Source organism: Rhizophagus irregularis, chromosome 12, assembly GCF_026210795.1.
Source record: "Rhizophagus irregularis chromosome 12, complete sequence".
NCBI classification, from domain to species: domain Eukaryota; kingdom Fungi; phylum Glomeromycota; class Glomeromycetes; order Glomerales; family Glomeraceae; genus Rhizophagus; species Rhizophagus irregularis.
In genome coordinates this window covers 600,719-626,214 of record NC_089440.1, presented here as the reverse complement: position 1 = coordinate 626,214, position 25,496 = coordinate 600,719, and the positions used below count along the sequence as shown (strand labels likewise).

The window sequence follows — 25,496 nt, the reverse complement described above, 5'->3', positions numbered from 1 at the left end:
TAAAAATAATAAAAATGTAATTTAGGTAAAAATTCATTAAATTTTGTTATAATTATAATTGACTAATACTTCTTCAATAGGTTTCCATAAAATACATCGAAAGCCAATTACTAAAATAACAAATCCTTTTAATTTATTAGGATTTGATTTAATTATTTCAATACGTTTATCAAATACTCCTGAACTAGAATAATTAGCAACTTTTCCTTTTGAAATTGTATTCATATATGATTTCAATTGACTTATACCATCATTTAATATTTCACCTATAGTTGTCTGATTAGTTTTTCTTAATTCTTTTGACCAATATGTATATGTTCTTTTTAATAAAATTTCTTCATTTTCTTTTTCAAGGATTTTATCTAAATTTTCTAATTCATTTGCACCAAATTCAACTTTATGATTTTTTATCAGACCAACCAATGAAATATATTTTAATTCTATACTAATATAATTATCTCCTATTCCTTTTAAAACAAAAATATCTGAATAACCAAAGCGACCTGATCCTTTTGATTTTTTGCCATCCATTACTAATGAAAGTTCTGGAATGCGATATTTTAATGGCAGAAGATTTTCAACAATTGCTTGAAGCATAGATTCATTTGCCAAAGATAAAGACATTTTTGATCTTGTTAATAGAAAAGTTTTTAGAATTTCAATAAAAGGTATAATATTACCTATAACAAGATTTTCATATGCTGAAGCAATAAGAAGTGCATCATCAACAACCTGTCTATACATTAAATTATTCTTATTTTGTTCTAAAATTTGAATTTGTTTCTTCCAGGATCTATCAGTATCTTCAGTATCATTATCTCTTACTCTTTTTAGTTCTCTTGTTTGTTTATTACCTTGAAGAATAAGCTTTTCATTCCATTTTTTATTAAAAATACATTCTAATGCTTTACCTGAACTATATACTTCACTTTCATCATCATTATATGTATAACAATTACAAAATATTAAACGAATATCCTTTTCAAATTCTTCTAAACTTGTGTATTGATTATTTTTTAATTTTAAATTTATAGTAAATAAATCCATTGGATTTTTTATAACCTTATTTTTAACACCTTTTTCAACATATTTATAGAATAAATTAGCATTAGATTTGTTTTTAAGTTCATGAAGTATATCATAACAAATGTCAGTAAAATGAAACTTTTTTTTAGTTAAAACTGATTGTGAAGTTTCAGAAAGATTTTCAATCTTAACTGTTTTTTTTTGAAAGTAATATATCTGGTTGTGAAGTTTTAACAAGTATTAAATTTTCCTTTTCATATTCTTTAATAACTTCTTGTAAATCTGATTGTAAAGTTTTGGAAAGATTTTTAATAGAATCTTTACTTGTCTTTTTTGGAAGTGATGTATCTGGTTGAGAAATTTCAGCAAGTGTTAAATTCTTATCACTTTCCTTAATATCTTGTTTCTTTTTAGGTAAAGCTGGATCACATTCTTTAATAATTTCTTGCCAGTATATTTGTAATTCTTTTATACGTTGTAAATGTTCTGTTTTTATCTGTAATAATAAGAGATTGTTAATAGTGCACAAATTTTTTATTTAGTAGTAAAGAAGGTACATAGCCAGTTCCTCCTCCAGAACAAGCAGACTTTACTAAACAACAAAGTTAGGGTGCCTGAATTGAGAGCTTGGGCTGGTTACCAAACGAACAAATCCAGTAATTCTCACTTAAGTGACTTATTATAAGTTTTAGGAGTTACCCACACTTTGCAAAATAAAAAAAAACGCACCTTATTCTCTATTGTAACAAAAATATCTGGTTCTAATAATTTAGCTACATATAAATAGCGTTTGTACCAGGTAATGTCAAAGCTTTGCCATTTATCCAATGTTAATGAAGAGTTAGTTAGTGAATTTAGTGAAGAAATAATGATATTTCGGTTAAGATTCAAAAATCCACGGTAACTTGGATTTTTTGATTCTAAGTAAGAAACAAGAGCTAATAATAGTAGTTAATTGGTTAGTTAGAAGCTGAATGAACTCTTTGTTAAAGATTTAGAATTTCTTACCATCATATCCAATATAATTTTCAGTTACATTCATGATTTATTAAAGTCAACTTACAAAATAATATGTACTTGTAAAGTAAAAATATTTGTAAAAACAAAATGGTATTAGGAAAAAAAAGCAAAGTTAATTGTATAAAGTAACAATATTTGTAAAAAGCAAAGCAGTATTAGAAAAAAAAAAGAAGCAAAGTTAAAAAATTAGGGATTTTAAATATAAAAAATCATATGACTCATTGACATGAAAAAAAGCACTAATAAATACTCAACTTTTGTCAGTCCAACCCGTTATTACAAAAGATTATAAACTTTATATGCGATCAATGTAAGAATAAATAAATGTGACTCACATTGCATAAATAAAATCATAATATAACATTTTTTCATATTAATCTAAAACAAACTAGTGAAAAAATAAGTATCATCATGTATTTAACATATGATGCGATCTATGTAAGAATAAATAAATATGACTCATATTGCATAAATAGAATCGTAATATAACATTTTTTTTATATTAATCTAGTGAAAAAATTAATATCATGATGTTATTTAATGTATGATATAAGAACCAAATATATTATTTTTTGACACATGCTCAGTATACACGATCCATGTAAGAATGAAAAAAATAATTATAAATAAATATGCTTGCATTGTAGAAATAGAATCAAAATTATTGTAATTTAACATTCATCTGATAAAGAAAAAATGAGTAATGTACGCGTTTTTGAGTAACTTATATATACAACATGTATACCAGATGATATATTGTTTATCTTGATAAGATATTGAGCGTAACACAGGATAATATTTTAAGTGATAAAATTTTATTAAAATTTTCCAAACTTTCAAGTTTTTTTTTAATTTTGAAATGACTTAATATCATGCTTATTTACAATTAACACAAGAACCGGTTCATTACCTCCAAATACGAAGCAAGAATTATGGGGAAAATTTCAGGAAAATTATCCTGATGGTGTAAAAAAATCTACTTTTATATTAAGTAAGGAAATAGGTATATTTATCGTGAGAATTTTGGTGGTCTGTGTTCGATAAGCAATAAATATGGTTATGAGACATTTGATGAATTAACCAAGTTTATTTAATATCATGCATGTTAGCAATTTTCATATTCAGTTAATAATTTCTGTAAATTTTTTTTTTCTAATAAATTATTTTATTTTCAGAATCAACTGGACTGGTAGATCATGGCCATACACCCCTAACATCACTATTTTGTAGACTATATGAATGTGAACAAGAAATTATCGTCTATGATCACGTGATCATTTATCGATTAAGAAATAGCTCATTTTATAGTATAAAGTATTATTATTTAAGAATATTATCTGACAAATTATTTACGGTTTGCTTGATTTTATAGTTACGGAAATTAATCGTGAAATATTCAAATTAGAGTCACCATGACAGTTACTAATCATTAGTTACAATTTTCGCTTGATGATATTAGCTATATGTTCTTGAAATCAGCCATTTCAGGATAATGGTCATTTACTAAAGAAATTAGCCGAAAACAGCATTATTTTTCGTGAAATACAGTATCTAGCAGAGAATCAAATAAGACTGACTGAATTAATAGTTTATCGCATCACAGATTTCCGTTATATATAAATTTTATCATCATCTACAAAATGAGAAAATTTATATTGAATATTTATACTTTTTTTAAAAAAAGAAATAAAAATGGATAAATAAGTAGATAGCTGAATGACTAAACCAGGTTTAGCTTTCTAAATAAGAGATTTTTTATCTATCAAATCACTTATTATTAAAAAATTCCAGCGTTAAACTAAGATATTGAAAAATCTATAATGACAAATATTTTAATTTATTAAACATACCTTCAAATACTTTAATAATGCCTTATAACTTTATTTTACATGCCCCGGTCATTGGAGTAAAAGCATATCCTTGATCAACTTCAATATAATAAATAATTCAATTAATTAATATTGCAGTAATGTTACAGTATCTCCAGATAATACAATATAAAAATTAACTATATTTATATGAGAGAACCAGCATTGATTACATTTGTTACATAATATTTTAAATAAATTCTGCTGTTAATGGAACAGTTCTTTGTTAGCGTGGTAAATGAAACTATAAACATTGGAAAAACATAATTAATGCTGTAAAACACCAGACATTTGCAAAAATTTTTCTTGCTTATGAATAAAGATTTGCTGTGCTATTTCTATTTTTTTTATCTCCAAAATCTGAAATACAATCTTCTGGTTAATGTGATAAATTGCATATGACGTTTTCTTCATGACAAGGTTTGCTGTTATAGCACTCTTTTTGTAACCAGAATGATGTCTTGAGTCACGTGTTTTTCGATGTCAGTCCAACGATTCTTATGGTGATATAGTAGTCGCTAATGATGCAAAGCTAGAATTAGATAATTGATCGTATATTCAAAAAAGATTACAGATAAAGCCTACTATGGTTGATAACACATATTTGAAATTTAAAAGTTTGGAATCGTTTATTTATTTTTATTTCGAGACGTATTTTAAAAATATAAAATTTCGCGTTTATAAATTTATATTTTATATATTATTTGAATTTTTTTATAAATGTTTATTGTTTACTCATTTAAGAAAAATACAATAAAGCTATACAAACTTAATTACTATTTAGTTCTTGCAATATAAAAACAATATATAAATATATATAGCGTTATAGCCATAGTAAAAAAATTAAAAAAATGAATGTGTGAAAAATTCTCACGAGTATTCTATTTTATTTTTTTTAAAAAGCAATAATTTTGTTTGATCTTCTATTTGAACTTCCTTCGATAGTTTCTTCAGCAGGTTAAGTATTTATTTCAAGTATATCTATAGCCATTTTTTACAACATGAAAAAAGGCGTAAAAAACTGTTAGTTGTATATAAAACCAGTAGGTAACCTCCTAGGTAACTAGAACTGACGCATATGTCACTCACAAGAGCTTTTACTATCAGAGCATTTAATGTATGATAAAAGTATCCACTACATAGGTGACTAGATTACGTAGATGTTACACACATTCAGATAAAATCGATAAAAAAATAAGACTTATGTCAACCTACCTTGATTTTCTTCTTTATCTTTAAAGCATTTTCTTTTGGATTTATGGTTATTGAATAGTCATTTTTATTAAATGTATTCGTTCAGATTCCTAAAATAAATATAAACATAACCCAATAACATACTAGTAATGTTAAAAGAAACTTCATATTATTGGGAATAAGTATATAAAAATAATAAGAAACGTGTGGTAATTAAAAAAATTGGCCCAAGCAATGAATGATCTTGAGACTAGTGTTTCGATCCGGATAGAAACCGTTATCCGGATAAATTAAAAAAATTATCCGGTTTTTATCCGGATAATCCGGTTCGGATAAAAATCCGGATATATCCGGATAGAAACCGAAATCCGGATAAAAATTATACAATTTTTTTTTTGTAAATCAAGAAATTTATAGCATATATTAGATTTAATTCATAGCATAGATTTAATTAAATTCGTAACATTTTGATTAATTTTGTGGCTTAAATGTGTGGCTTTGTTAATTAGTTTCGTGGCACCTATTTAAATAATTTCGTAGAATTTATTTAATTAATTTTGTGGCTTAAATTTATGGCTTTATTTAATTATTTTCGTGGCATTTGCTTAATTAATTTCGTAGTGTTTATTAGTTTAATATCATAGTATTTTCTTAATTAATTTTGTAATTAACTTCATTTATGTCTTTGTTTAATTATTTTCGTGGAATTTGTTTAATTATTTTCGTGGAATTTGTTTAATTAATTTCGTATTATTAATTTCATGGAATTTATTAAATTTGTAGCAATAAAATTTTGTAAAATTTTACAATATTAATCAGGTAAATTTATTATTTAGACCTATTGATTTATGACAATTATTATTTGTTTATTAAAACTTTTACAAATAAAATCACAGTTAATTCAGTTCTAACTTCTAAGCCATAATAAAGATTAATAAATACTGTACATTCCCTTGTTGAATTTTTCATAATTTCAATTAAAGTTTATTTTATTGAAAGCTAAAATAATTCACAAAATTATGGAAAATAACAATGATCAAGATTACATTATTACCTTAAGTGAAAATGAAGGTTCTAGTGATGAAATTGTTGAAATTACTCCAACACCACTAGCAAAGCAAAAAAGAGGACGTCCTGCAAAATTATCTAAAGCCCTTGGAAAACAAAAAATGACAAATACTACACTAGAATCAACAGATCGAGCACCAAATGATTCAAATCCCTTTAAACAAACTGCTGCAATAATTAAACCACAAACAAAAGTAAGTTGGGTATGGGATTATTTTATTAAAAAACAAAATGATAAAGGAGAAATACGTGCATATTGTCAGTTTTTATTAGATGATGGAGAAAAATGCTCAAAAAATTACAAATATGATGGGTCTACAGGAAATCTCAGTTACCATCTTGTTAAACATGGAATTATACCACCTCTAGAAAGCGGCATTATATCACCAATGCATACTCAATCTGCATCCAATAAAAATGGACAAAAAGAAAAAGAATTATCAACACTACGGTGGATTTTACTTACAACTCAACCATTATCAACCATAACTCAAAAGGCATATATTGAGCATATGTATATTATAGATCCACAATTTACAGTTCCTGGAGAAAAAAAATTAAGAATGATGATTGCTCGCAGTTATGGGTATAATAAAGAAAAATTGAAACTGCTTTTAAAAACTGCTCAATCAATATCTTTAACTACTGATTTGTGGTCTTCTCGTTCAAAACATGGATATTTAGGCTTAACAGCAACTTGGATCAATAAAAATTTTGAAATAATGGATGTTTTGCTTGAAATATCCTATTTTCCAACACCACATACTGCAAAAGCAATTACTGAAGGTATTAAAAATGCTATGCAAAAGTGGGAAATTGAAAATCTTGTTGTATCAATAACAACAGACAATGGAGCAAATGTAGTAGCTGCTATTCGAGATTTAACACCAATTAAAAGACTCTCATGTGCTGCTCATACTTTGCAGCTGGCAATTAGTAAAGGATTAAAAGTTGTAGAAAATTTGGTATCACGTACAAAACAACTAATAAATTTTTTTTCTACTCAAAAACAAATTGAACGATTGATTAAAGTGCAAAAAGAGATTGGTTATGAAGAACCATTACATTTAATACAAGATATATCTACTAGGTAAATATTTAATTCAATTTAATTATTTAATAAATTTTATCCTAATTTATATAATTATTGTTGTTTAATTACTTAAGGTGGAACTCTTCATATTTGGCATGGGATCGGCTGATTTTTCTTCAATATGCTGTGCTTCAACTTAGTGTAAACTTGTCTTGTTCTCTTATATCTGAAGAAAAAACTGATGGAATTAGATTAAAAAAAATTATGATAAAAGATAATGAATGGGAGTTATTAGATGAATTATGTAACATTTTGGCACCATTTGAGAAAGCTACACGAGATTTTTCTGGAAATACTTATGTTACATTAAGTCAAATGTTTCCTATTATTACAGATCTCACAAATTCTTTAAAACCATCTGATAATTCATATGAAGTATTAGAAGATTCTGATGATAATACTATTAATTCTGATATAGTAGAAGAAGAAAGTTCACAAATTGAAGTAGATTATAGTAATATTTCAGAAGTATTAAAAAATGTAAAAAATAAAATTTATTTAGGTTTGAAACATTATTGGGCAATGCCAGATGAGTTTGGCATTATGGCAGCACTTTTGGATCCAAGGTATAAAGATCTTAATTTTATAACTGATGAAGAAACAAAAGTAAAAATTCATTCAAGTTTACAAATACAATATGATCAATTAAAGAGAGAAATGCAGCAACAAACTAGTACTCCACCATCACCCACAATTTCAACAATTTCAACTACCTCAACAAGTTCAACTCCTAGCATGAGATCTTTACATGAGCATCAAGAAAGACGTCAACAAAAAGTAAAAAAAGTGTTTCAAACAAAAGAAAGTTCTACTTCATCATCAGCAATAGCTGATGAAATTACTACTTATTTTCTTTTACCAGTTGCTAGGGAAAATAAAAACCCATTAGATTGGTGGAAATCAAAACAGGAAATTTTTCCAGTTCTTTCTATTATTGCACGAAAATATTTAGGAATTCCTGCTACTTCTGTAGCTTCTGAACGACTTTTCTCAGATGCAGGAAACCACATTACAGCAAAAAGAAGCTTATTGGATCCTGCTTTATTAGGTAAAATGGTATTTTTAAAACGTAACATGAAAACTATGGATCATATTAATATATTTCCACCAGATTTGGATGTGGAAAATAATGATTATGTGGAAGATGAACACGAATTGGAAGAATTATTAGATGAATGATATTACATTTTTCATTATTATTTTTATTAAATGTATTGAATTTTATTCTATTAAATATTTTTTATTAAATGTATTGAATTTTATTTTATTAAATAAAGAATTTTATTATAAGAATATTTACATGTTTTTAATTATTAAATTATTCTATCATATACTTTGAAATAAAAATGAAAATTAAAAGAACTATTATTTAAGATATTTAATATTAAAAAATTTTTTTTTTATATTTTTTATCCGGATACCGGATCTGACCCGGATATTTTTATCCGGATAATTATCCGGATAAAAACCGCGTTTATCCGGATATCCGAAAAAAATAAATTATCCGGGTCCAACCGGTTGGACCCGGTCACGGATCGAAACACTACTTGAGACGAGGATGGCGATATAATTAATAAAAATATAAATAAAAATAAAGGAAAAAAGGTCTCTTATGTATAGTATTATGTTGTGAGTCATACCTTATCTTAATGCGGATGTATAATTAATTAATAAATAATATGCGACGTTGTATATAAAGTGAGTAACATAGATTAATTTATTTTTTTGGTAAGGTTGATGTAACAAAAGCTGAATCATTTACTGAAATTATGATTATCACTTTGTAATTTTTATGACGTTTTTTATAAAAAAAATGAGTCATTGATCAGAACTAATCACCATTCAAATTCGTAATATATAGTATTATGAATATTTTAACGTTTAGCGAATTATGTATTTCAAATATTTAGTAGTAGTACAAATAAAGTTGAAACTTGAAAGCAAGGGTGAATAATAAACGAGTATGTCTAGATATGATTTCCAATCGTTGACCGATCATAAAAACGAGATAAGATTAATTGGTGAATTTGATTCAATTCTTATTTATTAAAATATGAGAATGTATAAAACTTAATGAAAATTACGAAAAATAAAATGATATTTAAGTTTCACTAGAAGTTTCGATTTGGTCCGTTCTATTTAATTTTTAAACATGCTCACCCGTTACAGTAATAATATATTTCAACATTTAACGAAAACTGATACGTATAACCTTAATTTTGTTACAAATATATATCATTATTATAAAAGTCTGATATTTCAAGCTCATTTGGAATTATATATACTTATGTATTGCGATCATCCATGGTTGGTCTATAGGTATTATGACAATAGCAGTACAAGATATAACATTATTAACGTATTCCATGTCTGCAATAAAAAATCGGCAAGTTGAACTCAGAATTCATAAGCTATAGTTTTTCATGAATCTTTCCGATCAAGTGAATTATAGTTTCCAATTAATTGTACTGAATTTTTAATTTTTGTTTAGTCAATTTCTATGAAAAGGATAAGTTGAATGATATAAAATTATAACCATTGGGAATTTACTATTTGTTATTATGTGAAGAATCTTTTTTTCAATTCATTAGGCAAAATAGAGAATGACTTGATTTAACCAAAGCTCAAGGTAGAATTTAAAGAATTTGATTTTCTTGGTGTTAAATTACTTTAGATTACATATTAGTAACTCCCACGAATTACATACTGTTGAATCGCTTTTTGCGGTGTAAAAACTAATTGAGCTTCATATTAATATAAAGTTTATTGTAATTAAATAAAATATCATGTTCTTCACAAATTTATTCAGCAGTAATGACGTAAATTCTTCATGTTGATAAGCAGTCTCAAGAGTACCAGTCGAATTTTAGCGTAAACATTCAATTTGAATTCATCTACCGCTATCAGCAGTTCAAATAAACCCAAAATAAGGTTAATTGTTATTATATAAAAATGGAATTTAACTAATAACATAATTAAATATCACTTAGAATGATTAATATATTTAAATATTTAATATTTTGTTTAACGCCATATTCTACTTCTGTATCAAGAGGATTTCCGTGATCGTTAGGTAATCAAATTAATTTTTTGACGATCGTTACCTAAACCGAAGAAAAAAAATAAATTAATGAATGCAAAAAAAAAAGTAAAAATAAATTATCAAAAAAATATAAATTTGGAAAGCAAATTTTTTTCGGGAGATTACGTTCTTACCAAATGATAGGCTAATGCACAATATATAATGAATGAAGATTGTTTATAGCAATCATTTCAACTACATTCGGTAATTGTCATAGAGATGAAATTGCGTAACCTTGCATCAGGGCGTAAGTTTACAAAATCCTTGTGTAAGCTTTAAATCTACGCAAGGTTATACCCCTGTTGCATGATTACGCCTAAAATATTTCCTAATGTATATAAAATAAATGATTTAATTTAATTCATATGTCACCTGCCCGATATCTGCGTGTAGTGCATAATAACCACTTAAATAAAGGTTGGTAAAAATAAAATTTGAAATTATTATTTATTTTTACCCTTTATGATTAAAAAATTTTATTTTCTTACATTAATAAGCCAATTTACAGTATTTCAAATGAATTAAGTTTGAAACTTCAAACTAATTACGTAAAATAAATTGAATTTTTGTAATTTTGAATTTGTTCCCGGTTACAAGAATTTACGGTTACACGACTGGTACACGATCATCAAAAGTTAATATAAATAAGGCTTCGATTCAAAACTTTAATTTACATATTTCTTAATTTCTTAATCATGTCTTCAAAATTTTTTGCAGAATTATCCAGCGATTATGAAAAACTTTTCGAAACAGAAATAGGATATGATGTTATTATATATGCCGGAGAAGGACAAAATGTTAAAGAAATTCATGCTCATTCAAGTATATTGTGTATTAGATCTCAATATTTTCGTTCTGCGTTTACTAACGAATGGGCTCAGAAAAGGAATGGAAAATTTATTTTCAAAAAACCGAATATTTCACCACAATTATTTGATATCATTCTTAGGTAATATTAAAATAATATTATTAATATATTAATTTTATTATAAAATGTTTTTAATAATTAATTTAATTTTAGGTTTATTTATTGTGGAAATATTGAATTAAAGAATTTACAAGGCCCTGATGTATTAAAATTATTAATAGCAGTTGATGAACTTAATATTCATCCATTAATTTCTCATATTCAAGAATTTTTGATTGAACATCAAACTGAATTTTTACATCAAAATCCAACTGGTATTCTTGAGATTGTATATCAACATGAAGCATTTACAGGTTTATGGAATTTTTATCTTGAAAAAATTTGTGAAGAACCTAATATTTTATTTAATTCTGATAAATTTATTAATTTAAAAGCTTCTTTATTGGAATTATTATTAAAAAGGGATGATTTAAATGCTGATGAAATTGAAATATGGGAGAATTTATTAAAATGGAGTATTAGTAGGAAAAATATTAATTATGATCCAACAAAATGGAGTAAAGATGATATTATCAAGATTAAAAAGGAATTACATAAATTTGTTCCTTTAATTCATTTTTATGATATCGAACCAACAGACTTCTTTTACAAGGTTTATCGTTATAAAGAAATCTTACCACAAGATTTAATTCATGATCTTTTAGAATTTTATATAGTTCCTGATATGAAACCTAAAATTAATTTAAAACGTTCAAGAAAACAAAATTTCATAGATTCAACCCTGATTAAATCAAGTCATATTCCTCTTTTTGCTTCATGGATTGATAAAAAAGCTACAGGTTATAACAAGAATAGAATTCCTTATGATTTTAATTTATTATATCGATCAAATCGGGATGGAGCTGGAACTGATTCTTTTCATAGACATTGTGATAATAAAGGAGCTACTATTTGGGTAGCAAAAATTAAGAATTCAACACAATTAATTGGAGGGTATAATCCCCTTGATTGGAGTGGAAATTCATGGAAAGCTACGACAAATAGCTTTATATTTAACTTTTCGGATGGAAAAAATATTTCTACCGCAGAAATAGGGTATGTTACTAGTACAACATGTGCTGTTTTCTGTCATAATACTTATGGTCCAACTATGGGTAATTTACATTGTGATAATAATTATTGGTCTTATAATGGTGGTTATTATTATCCTAAATTAACAATTCCAAAAAGTTTTGTAATAGAAAGTTACGAAGTTTTTCAAATAATTGAAAGGTAAAGTTAAAAATTACAGTTAAAGTTAAAAAAAATCAAAGATTATATTTTAATTGGAATATTTAAATTAATAATCAAACCATTCATTATTTTTTTATATTTATTATAACAAGTAGTTTTTTTATTTTATTTTGCAATTATGTAGATAACGATATAAGATTAAATTATTTCATATGTTTCAAAAGTATTTTATATCGTGATGTTTTTATTATTCAAATTTAATAGATTAAAATATGGATTATTTAGCTTTCAAAATAATAAATTTAACCAATAAAAGGATGATATTATTATTTTTTATTTAACATAAACTGTAATTATCTGTTATCAGTTAAGAGTGCTTGGTCATATACTTTATATAATGAAAGATTATTAAAATTGCAAAATCAAACTTTTATAAAGTTCATCTTAAATTATATAATCTGCGGTAAAGTAATATTTGGTCTAGACTCTAATTCTTCAAAGTTTAGAAGTATTTCTATACTGACTACTTTCTTCTATACTGATTTTCAATATTGTTTAAGATATCAGATTAAGATAAACTCTGTATGTGATAATTGATGTGATATCTACTAAGTTTATTAGTAATTTACACATATGAAGTTGTATTATAAAGTGTACAGAGTTATTTAATGTAATATCTTCGTATTCGGGAAGTTCTGTTGTAATATGGGTTTATCATTGCGGGACCATCATTTATTTCTCTTATCCAAGAATTTTTGGTTGAACACGAAGTCGGACTTATCTTGATGCTCAGTTCAAATGACAGAAAATTAAACAACAGTCGCTAAAATATGTTTGTTTATAAAATTGGTGCCAAAATTTCCTGTTTTTAATAACATTCATTTAAAACAATTTTTATTAATTCTTTAGAAAGCCTGTTCATCTTTTACCATCTCTAAAACCACGTTCAGTTATATATTTAATTTAGTTTATATTGGCTTGATTAATTTTTAATGTGACCGAATAAACCGATGAGCAAAACAGCATGACTGCAGATCACAATGTCTCGCACTATAAATAACTTTGGCTACTATAGTAAGTACTTTATCTTCACAAGTAAGCTATTACGATAGTATTACGATTATTATGGTACTATGTAACAATAAATTGTCTTTGACTTATAATGTTTTGAAAGAAAAACCATTTAAAATAAATTTTAATTCGATTACTGCGTCATAAAATTTCTGCCAAAATTAAAAAAAATTAAACATTAATTTGGCCAAAATTGGTTGACTGGAATCGGGTAAATGATTGACCGATAAAAGAGATTATGTAATATTCAATTTATCCTTTTATAAAGATCATCATGTAAAATTATAAGTTCATTATTTCCATTTTAGAACTTGTTTTTTTTCGATTTAAAAAAAAAAATAATAATAACATCATTCAGAAAATTCGGTTAAATAAAAACATGTCATATAAATTTGAATCTGATGCTATAAAAGCATTTGAACAACTACTCTTAACAGAAATAGATTATAATGTTATTATAAATATTGGAGAAAAACCAAATTTTAGGGAATTTCATGCGCATTCTAATATTTTACGTTGTAGATCCCATCATTTTAATAAAATACTTTCCGTAAAAAATATCGAAAAAAAAGATGAAAAATATGTAATAAAGTATCCAAATATTTCACCTAAAGCTTTTTCAGTTATTATAAAGTAATTATATAAAAATTATTTTTATACAAATTTTTTATTTCTTATAAATTACTTATTTGACTTATTCATATATATTTTTTTTTTAGATATCTTTATACTGGTCATATTAATGTTGATGATAAAACTGGAACTGAGCTTTTGGATATTATGATAGCCTCTGACGAATTAAAATTGGAACAATTAACTAAACTTGCCGAAGATTTTATTCTTGAAAATCATCATCAATTCTTGCGAAGTGACCCGGTCGGAACTCTTCAAATCGTTTATTATAATAAATCACTTGTTAATTTACAAGAATTTTGTTTGGAAACAATTTGTTTCGAACCTAAAATTTTATTCAATTCTGATAAATTTATTAATTTACCTGCTCCTTTATTAGAGATTATTCTAAAACGTGATGATTTAAATTTACCTGAAATTGAAGTTTGGGAAAATTTAATTAAATGGGGATTAGCACAAGGACAAACACCTAATCAACATGTTTCTAAATGGTCCAAGGAATATTTTAATCATTTTCAAAGAATTCTTTACAAATTTATACCTTTAATTAGATTTTACGAAATATCTTCTGATGATTATTTTAATAAGGTTAAATCTTATGAAGAAATTTTACCTAAAGAATTAAGAGATGATATTTTAAAATTTCATATGGTTACTGAATATAAACCAACTCTTGATAAATCTTCACAAAGATGTCCAAAATATTCTTTAATTAATCAAAATCATATTGTAGTTTTTTCAAATTGGATTGATAAAAAAGGAAAAATTACGAAATATACTAGTAAAACTATTCCTTATGAACTCAACCTTTTATATAGGGCTAGTAGAGATGGTGGTACTCCTGAAGCATTTCATAAAAAATGTGATAATAAAGGTGCTACTATAATTATAATTAAAATTAAGGATTCAGAAAAAATTATTGGAGGATATAATCCATTTGATTGGGATTCAAGTAATAGTTATAAATCAACAACTGATAGTTTTATATTTTCATTTACAGATAGAATGAATATAAAAACTGGAAAATTAGGTTATAGTAATGGTACAAAATCAATAGGTTGTTATCCTGATTATGGACCAGTATTTGGTGGATTTTTTTATTGTATTGATCATAACACATGGACGATTAATAATTCCGATACATATACCAATATTGATGGAATTCCAACAGGAAATTTAAAAACAGATGATTATGAAGTTTTTCAAATTGTAAAGAAAAAGGTAACAAAAAATACTTTAAAAAAGAAGACTGAAATTCAAAAAAATGATCCAGATTTAGATGATGAAGGAAATTTGAAGGCGGATAAAATAAGTGAAGAAGATAGAGAAAGAGAAGAAAAGAAATCTTCTTCTATTATATCTTTATTTAAAAAAACAAAATAAGTTAGAATATTTCAATGTGAATGTAAAATTTTATCTTGTTTGATTAAATTAGATTTTTGATTTTAATAAAACTTATATATAATTTATAAATTTTAGTTTTGTTCTAGGTGCTTTGATTTTATTAATTAATTTTGGTCTAATACTTGTAAACTTGGAAACAATAAATTTAATGTCGAGCTTAATATAATGTTTATAATCATTTTCTTGCTACTAGTAACATTACTAGTAACATTTATCATAGTTTCAATATCATTTTCTTCAATATTCGCCTCTAACTCATAATTTATATCATCATCTCTTTCTAGTGCGCATCATCTTAAAATGATTATAATCAAAAAATTAATTCCAACCCTCATAATTACTGAAAATCTTTTGTGTAGAGAACATAGTAGGGAACGTAGTAAAATTCAGGTCATCTTACACAAATGGTACTATATGGGATCCTAGTAAAGGGCATTATAATAACATATTTAAAAATGATTACAAAGTTTTTCAAGTTATTTTTTCACTTTTTAAAAAACGAATTTTAAAATCTTTATTTCTCTTTTCATTTTTTCCTTTATATATATGTTTTAACTTGTAAATCTTAATATTAATTATACCATTGCTGCTAAGTATTTTTCTAAATAATTGATAAAAATAATTTTGTCATGTACAACTTTGATCATCGTTGAAAATATTAGACGGAGTTGCAGAATCAATTTAGCATGAAAGGAAGGGAAATAATTATTATACTGTTTTTGAATGTGCTTCACCTTTATGGTAAAAACGTTTTTGAAACCATAATACGCATTATTTGCATAATACACTTGAACAATATCTAATTAGCAATAGCAAAAATCATTGATAGTGCTTAATTCACCCTTGATCAAGTTGCATCTATTACCAATCATTATTAGCATTTTGAGACCGTCCTCGATTTGTCTTCTAATATTCTAAAAAATAATACAAAAACGATATTGAAGTACACCACACCATTAAAGGAAAATTTAAATTTTACAATTTTGAAAATGTGATAAAACAAATTTGTCACAATTTGTTACTATCTACGTATTATTTGATGTACTTACTAATTATTATAAACCAAAATTACATAACATATTCATTTTCCTATTGTTTGCAAATAGAACAATTTATGTCTTTATGTTTATTGCTTGTTAATGTTATTAACAGTTAAAATTTGAATAATTTTAATACAATAATATATTAATTATAAGTTTTTAACACATTTACTGATCCTAAATGATTATGGCGCAAATAAATGTGAACGCTATAAAAAATTTTTTAGAAAATTGATCACATGTCGGAGTTGGAATACAAATTAGAAAAATGATCATTTATCTGAATTTTTCCCAGAAAATTTTTTATAGGGCGATAAATTTAGAGGTCTGCATTGACCACTATTTTACAACCCGGCCTGACCCAGCCCGGACTTAAAATATTAAAAACCTGGCCCGGACCAGACCCGGACTTTTATTATATCATTTTGTTGTAAAAACAAAAAAATCGGCCAACTTAATTTTGGCCAGTTTAATTTCGGCCGGAATTAAGACGATTTTGGATAGAATTACGAAAATCCGGGTTCAACGAAAATTCATGTGCCGGCCCGGACCCGGATCTGGGTCCGGGCCGGGTTAGGGTTTCCGGGTTCCGGGTCCCGTTTGCAGACCTCTAGGGCGATTATCAGTATTGTAGATCTTTACTTACTTCCATGCAATTATTTATATTTTGTTTCATCAATGCAACATAATTTTAAAAGCTGTTTCAATCGAGAATTACATCTTAAGAATTATTAAAAGATGTTTATTTTAATGTAATTCTTAAAAAATTATTTTAAATCAAAAACTACAGATAATTTGCACAATCAATTTCTACTACCATTCGATCACTGTAGCTAAATGCAAAACTTACATAATTTCAGAAATTTCATGGTACATAAGCTTAATAGGTTACAACTTACAATTACTGCTTAATGTATATTTAATGACTAACAGAGTTTATGTTACTAGCCTTATACAGTATATCTAGGTTCTTCCACAATTACAAGAATTAAATAATTATCATGTTAAGTGAATCTGAATTTTGCACTTGTAAAACGGCCTAATTCCTAATTGTGTTTGTAATGTATAACAATTTCCAAAAATTTTATTAACCAGAATAATATTTAAACTTAGTTTATTAACGAAAAATTCATTTAGCTAAAACACAATAAACTGCACTATAAATACCAATCGGTAAGAGCTGAAATTAGTTTATTTGATGAATACGAAAGTGAGTTTGTGAGAGAAACGTGGAAAGTACAACTTTTATTTGGTAATAGTGAAAAGAAACAAACAACGATGCAAGTTCGTTGGTTTCCAGGACAAAGTACAGTCAAATCTATAAAAGAAAAGTGTAAGTGGAAGGCATACAAAATAATTCGTTCGAGTTATTATCAAGACGTAGCTAGAAAAAATTACTCTTTTGAGTACGGCAAAACGGCGCGTTTTGGAAAAAACTTAGTATTTCTTGCATACTTTAAAGACAAAGATCAGTTGGACGCAGCTAAGGCATTGGACAAAGGAGCAGACGATACTTGGATTATTCATGGTAAGGGTTTGGGCAATCAACCGGTAGAGATCTCAAAAAGGGACTCACGTAGTGATTTGGTCAGCACTACGCCAAGAAATAATGGAAAAGTAATGCCTGCAATGAAAATACAACCTATAGCCAAGCCAACAATTATAGAAAACGTTAGTACAGACGAGGTGGTTGATGTAGTAAATAAATATAGGAAGAATTTATTAGATGAATCTCCACAAAATATCGCATCAACATCAATAAAAGACTACGCCTCACCAAAGAAAGTTGTAGACATAGTTTTGGATTTGAGAGCAGAAATCAACAAAGAGTTGTCACAGGATGAAAAAGATGATGAAAAGTGGATTGACAGATGTAGAAATGGGTATGCTGCGCTAGTTACAGATTTAAAAGAAAGAAAAAAGAAGATGGATGAAGCAAGGTTGGAACGTGATACGTTACAAAAAGAATTGGAAGTAGTTCATACTAAAGTGAATGAAAATCAAAAAATACTGGATAAGATTAAAAGTGAAAAAAGAGATAAAGCAAAATCCAATGAAAATACTAAACAGGTATCACCATTAGAATTACACGAGTATGAATCGATAAATGAAACATGTAGCAAGAGGCTAGATGAAAAAAAGAATAAAGAACCGATTTGTACTCCAGAATATATGGAGCGACGACAAGCGCAGCGTGATAATTACAGGAAGGTCTTCGAAGCAGCAAAAGAAGCAGCAGAACAATGGAAACGCCTAAGAAAGACACAAGGTGACCGTGTAAAAGAGGAAGAAGGAATAGAAAGTGATAGTGATGAAGAAGAAGAAGATCAAGTGGTGGTAAGTACAGAAGCGCATAACAAAAGAGGGGGAAAACCAGGTAGTCGCGGACGAGGTAGAGGAGGCAGACGTAGATTAGTTAAAAAGAAATAGTTTCACGTATATAGAAATTGTATAGTGTAGATATTTTATTTTAATTTTTAAATAGATAGTTTTTTTCGTAGTTGTGTAGTTATTTTAAGGGGATCGTGGGTTGACCGAGCGGTAGGCCGAAGTGCCCGGTATGGAGAGGTTGAATCAGTGCTTGCATTGGTTACTTCAAGTGATTCTCCAGTTTAATTTTGTAATTGGTGCGCTTTTTATAATTTTAATAAAGGAGTTTCGCGTTTACGCGAGTGAAAAAAAAAAAAAAACACAATAAACTACTAATGAATTTATTATGATTGAGTTATTAATTATATATATTATAAATAGTTAATTACGTTGACAGATAAAATTATTGCTATTGATTGGCTATTAATCAGCTTATTAGAAATTAATCATAAAATTTCTTTGATATGAATACCTTATCAATCATGGTTCCATTTATCACATCTGAGTGTGATTACGTGACCTGCTGTTAAAGGCTGATCAAACATGTTTAATACAAGTTTTCTTATATGGTGCAACAATATGACTCATTTGCGTATGCAAATTCTTTCACAAAAAACTGAATAATATTAGCTCAGCATTTATCACTAGTAGAATTATCATGACTAATAACTTAATTGTATAATTTCACATATATAATTGGGCGGGTAATTTTTTTTACTTGCTAAATCCTATTAAATATATTAAAAGTTTTTATTAAAAGTTTTTAGCAGCGTAATTATTTACAAATTATTATCCTTAAAATTAACTGATTTAACTGATTTAACTGATATTAACTGATTTAACTGATTTTCACCTTTATTATTCATTTCTCACATCAATATATTAGAGATCCTTATGATTGTCTTAATTATATATTTGAATATTTAAATGATGATAAAAATACTAACTTATATTCATGTCTATTAGTTAACAGTCTTTGTTGTGAAATTGTAGTTAGAATTTATGGAGGGATGTTTGGAAGTTTAGTGATTATGATAAGCCACATACAATTATTAATACTTTAATTGCTTTTCTTCCTAAGGAATCAAAAGAACTTTTACATAAGAATTGTATTACCATTCCAATTCAGAAACCTCCATTGTTTAATTATCCATCATTTTGCAAAATTATCTCGATTGATAACATTAAAGTAATAACTAGACGAACACTTAAAAAACAACAATCAATTACTTCGGAAAGCTTAGTAAATGCTGGATAAATATCACAAGAAATATTAAAAATGTTTATGAATCAAATTTCATTATTAAAAGTTTTTGAGGTTAATTCATGTTATACAGAAGATTTTAAATTTATTTATTACCTAGAGCAAAAATCTGTTTAGCAAACCTCATAAGATTAGAATGTAAATCTGAATTTTTTTGTCAAATATCTCAAATATGTCATAATATACAATCATTACGTATAAAATTTTATTATACTATGATTTCAGATGGATTAGAAGATTTAATTTCTTTACAAAATAATCTAAAAGTCATAAAGTTAATTGACTACAAAAATAAAGATAAAATAATCCCTTTATTAGTTAAGAATTCTTTTTCATTAACAAAATTAACATTATTTGGATGTGATATAGACTTAGCATTCATAGCTGTGTTCAAAAATTTACAAGAACTTAATTTATGTCATCAAGATTTTAATAATTCTAATTTTGACCAATTACAGTATATACATTTTTCACAATTAAAGATTTTAAAGTTTATATGCATAAAATCTATAAGAGTAAAAATTCTAATTAACTTTTTGGAAATTAATTGAAAATTTTTAACACATATTAATATATCTATGTGCTATTATGATTCATTAAATTCATTAAATATGGCTTTAGCTAAATTTTGTCCAAATCTTAAAAATCTATGTACACCTTTTAAGAATGATGAGTCAGAAACATTGAAATTAATTCTAAATAATTGTCAATATTTAGAAATTATTAAAGTTCGTTATGGTGATGAATGGTTTAATGGTAAAACCATCTTCAAGGATTTGGCAAATTATTTACAAAAATATTTTTATAGTTTAAATTTAGATTGTCATTATAGTAAAATAGTAGATAATGAAGCTTCATGAAGAGTTAGAAGAATTTTTTGTAAACTGGCAAGATCGTATATCACAAAGATCACTTTCATTAATTATCATTACTGGTTTTAGTAACAATGTTATTTCAGAGGTGAAGGGAAAGGATATGAAAACAATAATTGATAAATATATGAAATTAGGCATTATAAAAAAATTTGAAACTTTCAATTTAAGGGACTAGAAGACTTATATCGGAATTTTATATGCTGGGATTTATAGTTTAATTGATAACAATAATAAGCAAATAAATAGGTTTCATTTTAAAATAATTTTAAGCCTGTGAAATATTATATTACAATAAATTAATAATGATACTAGCTTGATTAACTATTATACATGACTTCATTAATTCTGGTAAAATTATAAATTTGGTCAGAATTAAAATGATTCATATCTTTTATGAATTTATGTTTTAATATGAAAATATTTCACAACAATTAATAATTCCTCAACATATATGTTACATTAGAAAATACCATCAAGCGAAAGCTAACATCCTTAAATAATCAAGAAACCATTAGCTCATTCTTAAAAGAGATAGTTATATTAAAAAATTACTAGCACACTGCCATTTTTTATAATGGTTGACATCAATAAATTACACACTTTTGATAATTTTTTTATTAAACAAATGTATTATACAAATGACTTAGGAAAAATATATTTCGTTATAATATAAAATAATAATAAACCTTGTATAATTACTTTTTACTAGTACTGGAAAAATACTAGTTGCTTTTATTCTGAAATATGGTAAATAGTTTCATTTTCAGCTATTTTTTCTAATTTGTCTCAATAATAAATATCAGCTCAAATAATCTTTCAGAAATGTGCAGTTATAGGAACATGTCCTTTGAGGCATCCCATAATTTTATATATATCACAATTTTATTGCTTCATTAGTAGTCAAAATATATACTAACACTGTGTGTATTATGGATATTTCATTTCAATTTGAATTTTTTCTCAATTTATGATTGTCAAAATTTGGTAAAGGAATTTGACATCCAATTGGTATTTTTACATTAATGTTCTAATTTGTACAATGAATCCGATAAGGAGTCAATGGAGTCATCTATGCCACATATTATAAAAAAATAAGCAATTAACCAATCCTTATAGCCATTATACAATAAAAAATGTTATGTTATAAAATAATAAAAATATATTAGTAATAAAAAATATGTTATGTTACAAAGCAATAAAAAATATGTTAATAATAAAAGTACAATATTAAAAATTCATCCTATTCTTATATAAAAACATGCTTGATTAGATGTTGGCGCCGGTCATAATTTAATATATGAAACTGAAACCAGTTAATCATTTGAAACCGAATTCTTATTGATTGAAAGTGTCTTAATAAAACCAATCAATTAAAGATGTCAATCATTACTGATGATGAGAAATATTATCAATAAATTACTATTAAAAAATAAAAGTTAAATTTGAAACTAGCATGAATGAAGTTTTAGCCAAATTTAATCTAACTTATAAAAATAGAAATAGATGTCTCCTATAATGTTCGCTTGATGACAAATAATTGATTATTGAATCATTTTGACTAATGACCTATATGTTGGTCGTCAATGAATAACAAAATACATAAAAATTTATCAGTACAACATAACAAGTTTTTATATATATATATAACTCTTTTTCATTTATTTTACAAAATATTTACAAAATTATTCAATTATTCTTTTTTGAACTGTTCCTTTTTTTTTAACTATACAATTATACAATGTCTAACAAGATTCCAAGCACTTCTCATTCTAACAAGGTTTCAGGAGCTTCCCATTCTAATAATGTTTCAAGTACTTCTTTTTCTAACAAAATTGCTCCTAAGGGTAATCTTCCAGGTATGAAAATATAATATGATGATTGATTTATTGCGGCCTATACAGCTATTCACATTTATTATGTCATATATTCTTACAGGCACTGCAAGACCATTTACAAAACTTGTATCTGTTTTCATTGATAATTCGAGTATTCTTTTTGAGGGACAATATACTGTAGGACGTATTGTGCATGCAAGTGCATATGATCGAAGAAGAAAATCTGCATATCTTAATGAACTCAAAATTGATTATGGCCGTCTTCTTTCAAGAGTATTACGTGGACGAGAAATGAGCAACAATCCAACAATAGTTGGCATTCAACCACCTAAAATGGATTCACTATGGAATTATGTTCAAAGTTTGGGTTATAAAGTGACATTTCATGCAATAAATAAAGAGAAAAAAGGTAGCTTAACTTTCATAAATTCAACTTTAACAATTGCTGGAATGAATACCATACAGGAAAAGGATCCTGGTACAATGATTATCATTTCAAGTGACGATAGTTACAATCCTTTAGCAAAGGAAGCCATTAAGCGAGGGTGGAAAGTAGAAACTTGGTTCTGGATAAAAGGTAATAAAATTATTTGCATTTGAAAGTGTTTGGAAATAATATGAGTTTTCTAAACATGAAATCTTATTTTTTTAGGTGATTATGACTTAACAGCTAATGAAAAATCAAGACATTTTTATAACTATTTGGGTAGTCAATATAAATATTTTACATATGCATGTACTGAAGGAGACTATCATCCTCGTAATAAGTTTGTCCTTGAAATAGATTACAGTGATACACCTGAAGAATTTAATGATAAAAATATAATGGAATTACATTTTATGTCAGAATTATTTGGATGGTGGAATCGGGATAAAATAGGTAATATAGTGTATTTGTATTTTGATTCAAAAAAATGCTTGGAAAAAGCAAAACAGCAGATCTTGATCAAATATCCGCATAAAAAAGATACAATACAGCTATGGGATGTAAGTAATTGATATATTGGGAATGATATTTGTGAATACTGTGTGTTAAATTTCAAGGATTGCAAATAGCAAAAGAATTTATTACTTAAATCAAAAAATACATTATTATGTGGAATGAAAAAATTATATATTTTACTTATATTTTTTAATAATATAATTACATAGTGAAATATATTATTTCAACTATTAACTTCAATAAAGAGCATTGAATGTCGATGTTAAAAATTTTTTTTTTAAAAAAAAATATATTATTATCAACTTAAGTATATTACAACCTGTAAATCTGATATACTGTATATTATATATACCCTATAAAAAATATTGTCCAAACATTGTTCGTTTTTGTTCGGAAAATCGACCCCAACATTTACTTGACATTTATTGGACATTCATCATGATATTGAACGTTTTTTATGTGGTTAAAAATTCTCAATTTCCGCATCTTGTATTAATTTGTATCAAATATTGTATAATAGCGTGCGAGTGTCCAGAAAATTACCCCACTCCGAATATTTATCGGACATACATGGATAGTTTTTAAAAAATAGTTCGTCATAGACGCAAATTATTTGAAATGAAAAATATTCAGAATATATTTGTTTTATTAAAATTTAATACTTTAAAATATAGTAAAAATAAATAAAAATAATTAAGAGATTTGGTAAATAAAATAATGGTAAAAATTATGAATAATAAAAAATATTTTATTTTTTTAATTCATCCTGCTTTAATACTTAATATCAATATGCTTTAAGTAAGCCATTAAATAAGTTGTATTGAAGATGATGACAATCAAATATTATTTGATTATTTATAATTCTATGATCTTTGGAAAAGTTGGAAGGTTTTGAGACACAAGTTTACGACGCTGATCATGTAATTAGTGCAATACCCCTGAGCACGCACTCCCTCACTTGGATTATATACGACAATAACAATAATAATTTCTTTCTATCTTCAAGAAATATGACACATATTCTGATCCATTATAAGTTTAAAATACAATATTACAAAATAACATAATTAGTAAAAAAAAAAAAAAGACATATTCTGATCTATTATAAGTTAAATATAATTTCTTTGACCGTTAATATACGCTATATATTGTTATTTATTTATATAATTCTGATTTATTCATTTGTATTCTTGGTGTTCAATCATTAGAAGCGTTTAAACTATCAGCAAAAAGTTTCAACCTGTTCAACAAGCTCAAGGCTTTAAAAGTAAAGCTGACACCCACAAGATCCTGTTTGAGAGCATTTTATTAAGACATCCTTAGCACTTTACTAGCAACAGCTGGACATTTTGCAGCTAAATGTCGCTATTGTGAAAAAAATTGGCCACGAGGATGACCATAAGATCTCAAATTATGCCAGAACGGTCTTTTTAAAAAAATTTTAATTTTTCTCTAAATATATGGATATATTTAAAAGTTCTTATTGTATTAGGTAAAATTTAATTTATTCAGGTTTCTAATTAAAATGAGAAGTTATTTGATGCATCTTTTATTTAGTTATCATAAACGAACCCACACGAAATTGACGCGTCTAACGACTCAATTATTG

General features: G+C 26.1%; 5 protein-coding genes across 5 annotated transcripts; 4 read left to right on the top strand and 1 right to left on the bottom strand.

Moving 5' to 3' along the window:
* Positions 1-36: 36 nt before the first annotated feature.
* OCT59_003711 (uncharacterized protein) lies at positions 37-2,068 on the bottom strand (the record flags this gene model as incomplete). Its single annotated transcript, XM_066147825.1, has 4 exons — positions 37-1,076; positions 1,219-1,522; positions 1,756-1,964; positions 2,035-2,068. 4 exons carry the CDS (start codon positions 2,066-2,068, stop codon positions 37-39), a joined length of 1,587 nt encoding a protein of 528 aa, XP_065996490.1.
* A 4,059-nt stretch (positions 2,069-6,127) lies between these two features.
* On the top strand, positions 6,128-6,545 carry OCT59_003710 (uncharacterized protein; the record flags this gene model as incomplete). The annotated part of the gene is made up of 2 exons (XM_066147824.1): positions 6,128-6,370; positions 6,450-6,545. 2 exons carry the CDS (start codon positions 6,128-6,130, stop codon positions 6,543-6,545), a joined length of 339 nt encoding a protein of 112 aa, XP_065996489.1.
* An 11,333-nt stretch (positions 6,546-17,878) lies between these two features.
* On the top strand, positions 17,879-19,216 carry OCT59_003709 (uncharacterized protein; the record flags this gene model as incomplete). Its single annotated transcript, XM_025325039.2, has 2 exons — positions 17,879-18,992; positions 19,086-19,216. 2 exons carry the CDS (start codon positions 17,879-17,881, stop codon positions 19,214-19,216), a joined length of 1,245 nt encoding a protein of 414 aa, XP_025183050.2.
* A 1,629-nt stretch (positions 19,217-20,845) lies between these two features.
* OCT59_003708 (uncharacterized protein) lies at positions 20,846-21,094 on the top strand (the record flags this gene model as incomplete). The annotated part of the gene is made up of 1 exon (XM_066147823.1): positions 20,846-21,094. The coding sequence occupies one exon, from the start codon at positions 20,846-20,848 to the stop codon at positions 21,092-21,094; it is 249 nt and encodes an 82-aa protein (XP_065996488.1).
* A 1,753-nt stretch (positions 21,095-22,847) lies between these two features.
* On the top strand, positions 22,848-23,943 carry OCT59_003707 (uncharacterized protein; the record flags this gene model as incomplete). Its single annotated transcript, XM_025310363.2, has 3 exons — positions 22,848-22,965; positions 23,045-23,521; positions 23,597-23,943. The coding sequence occupies 3 exons, from the start codon at positions 22,848-22,850 to the stop codon at positions 23,941-23,943; spliced, it is 942 nt and encodes a 313-aa protein (XP_025183051.2).
* Between the last annotated feature and the right edge of the window lie 1,553 nt (positions 23,944-25,496).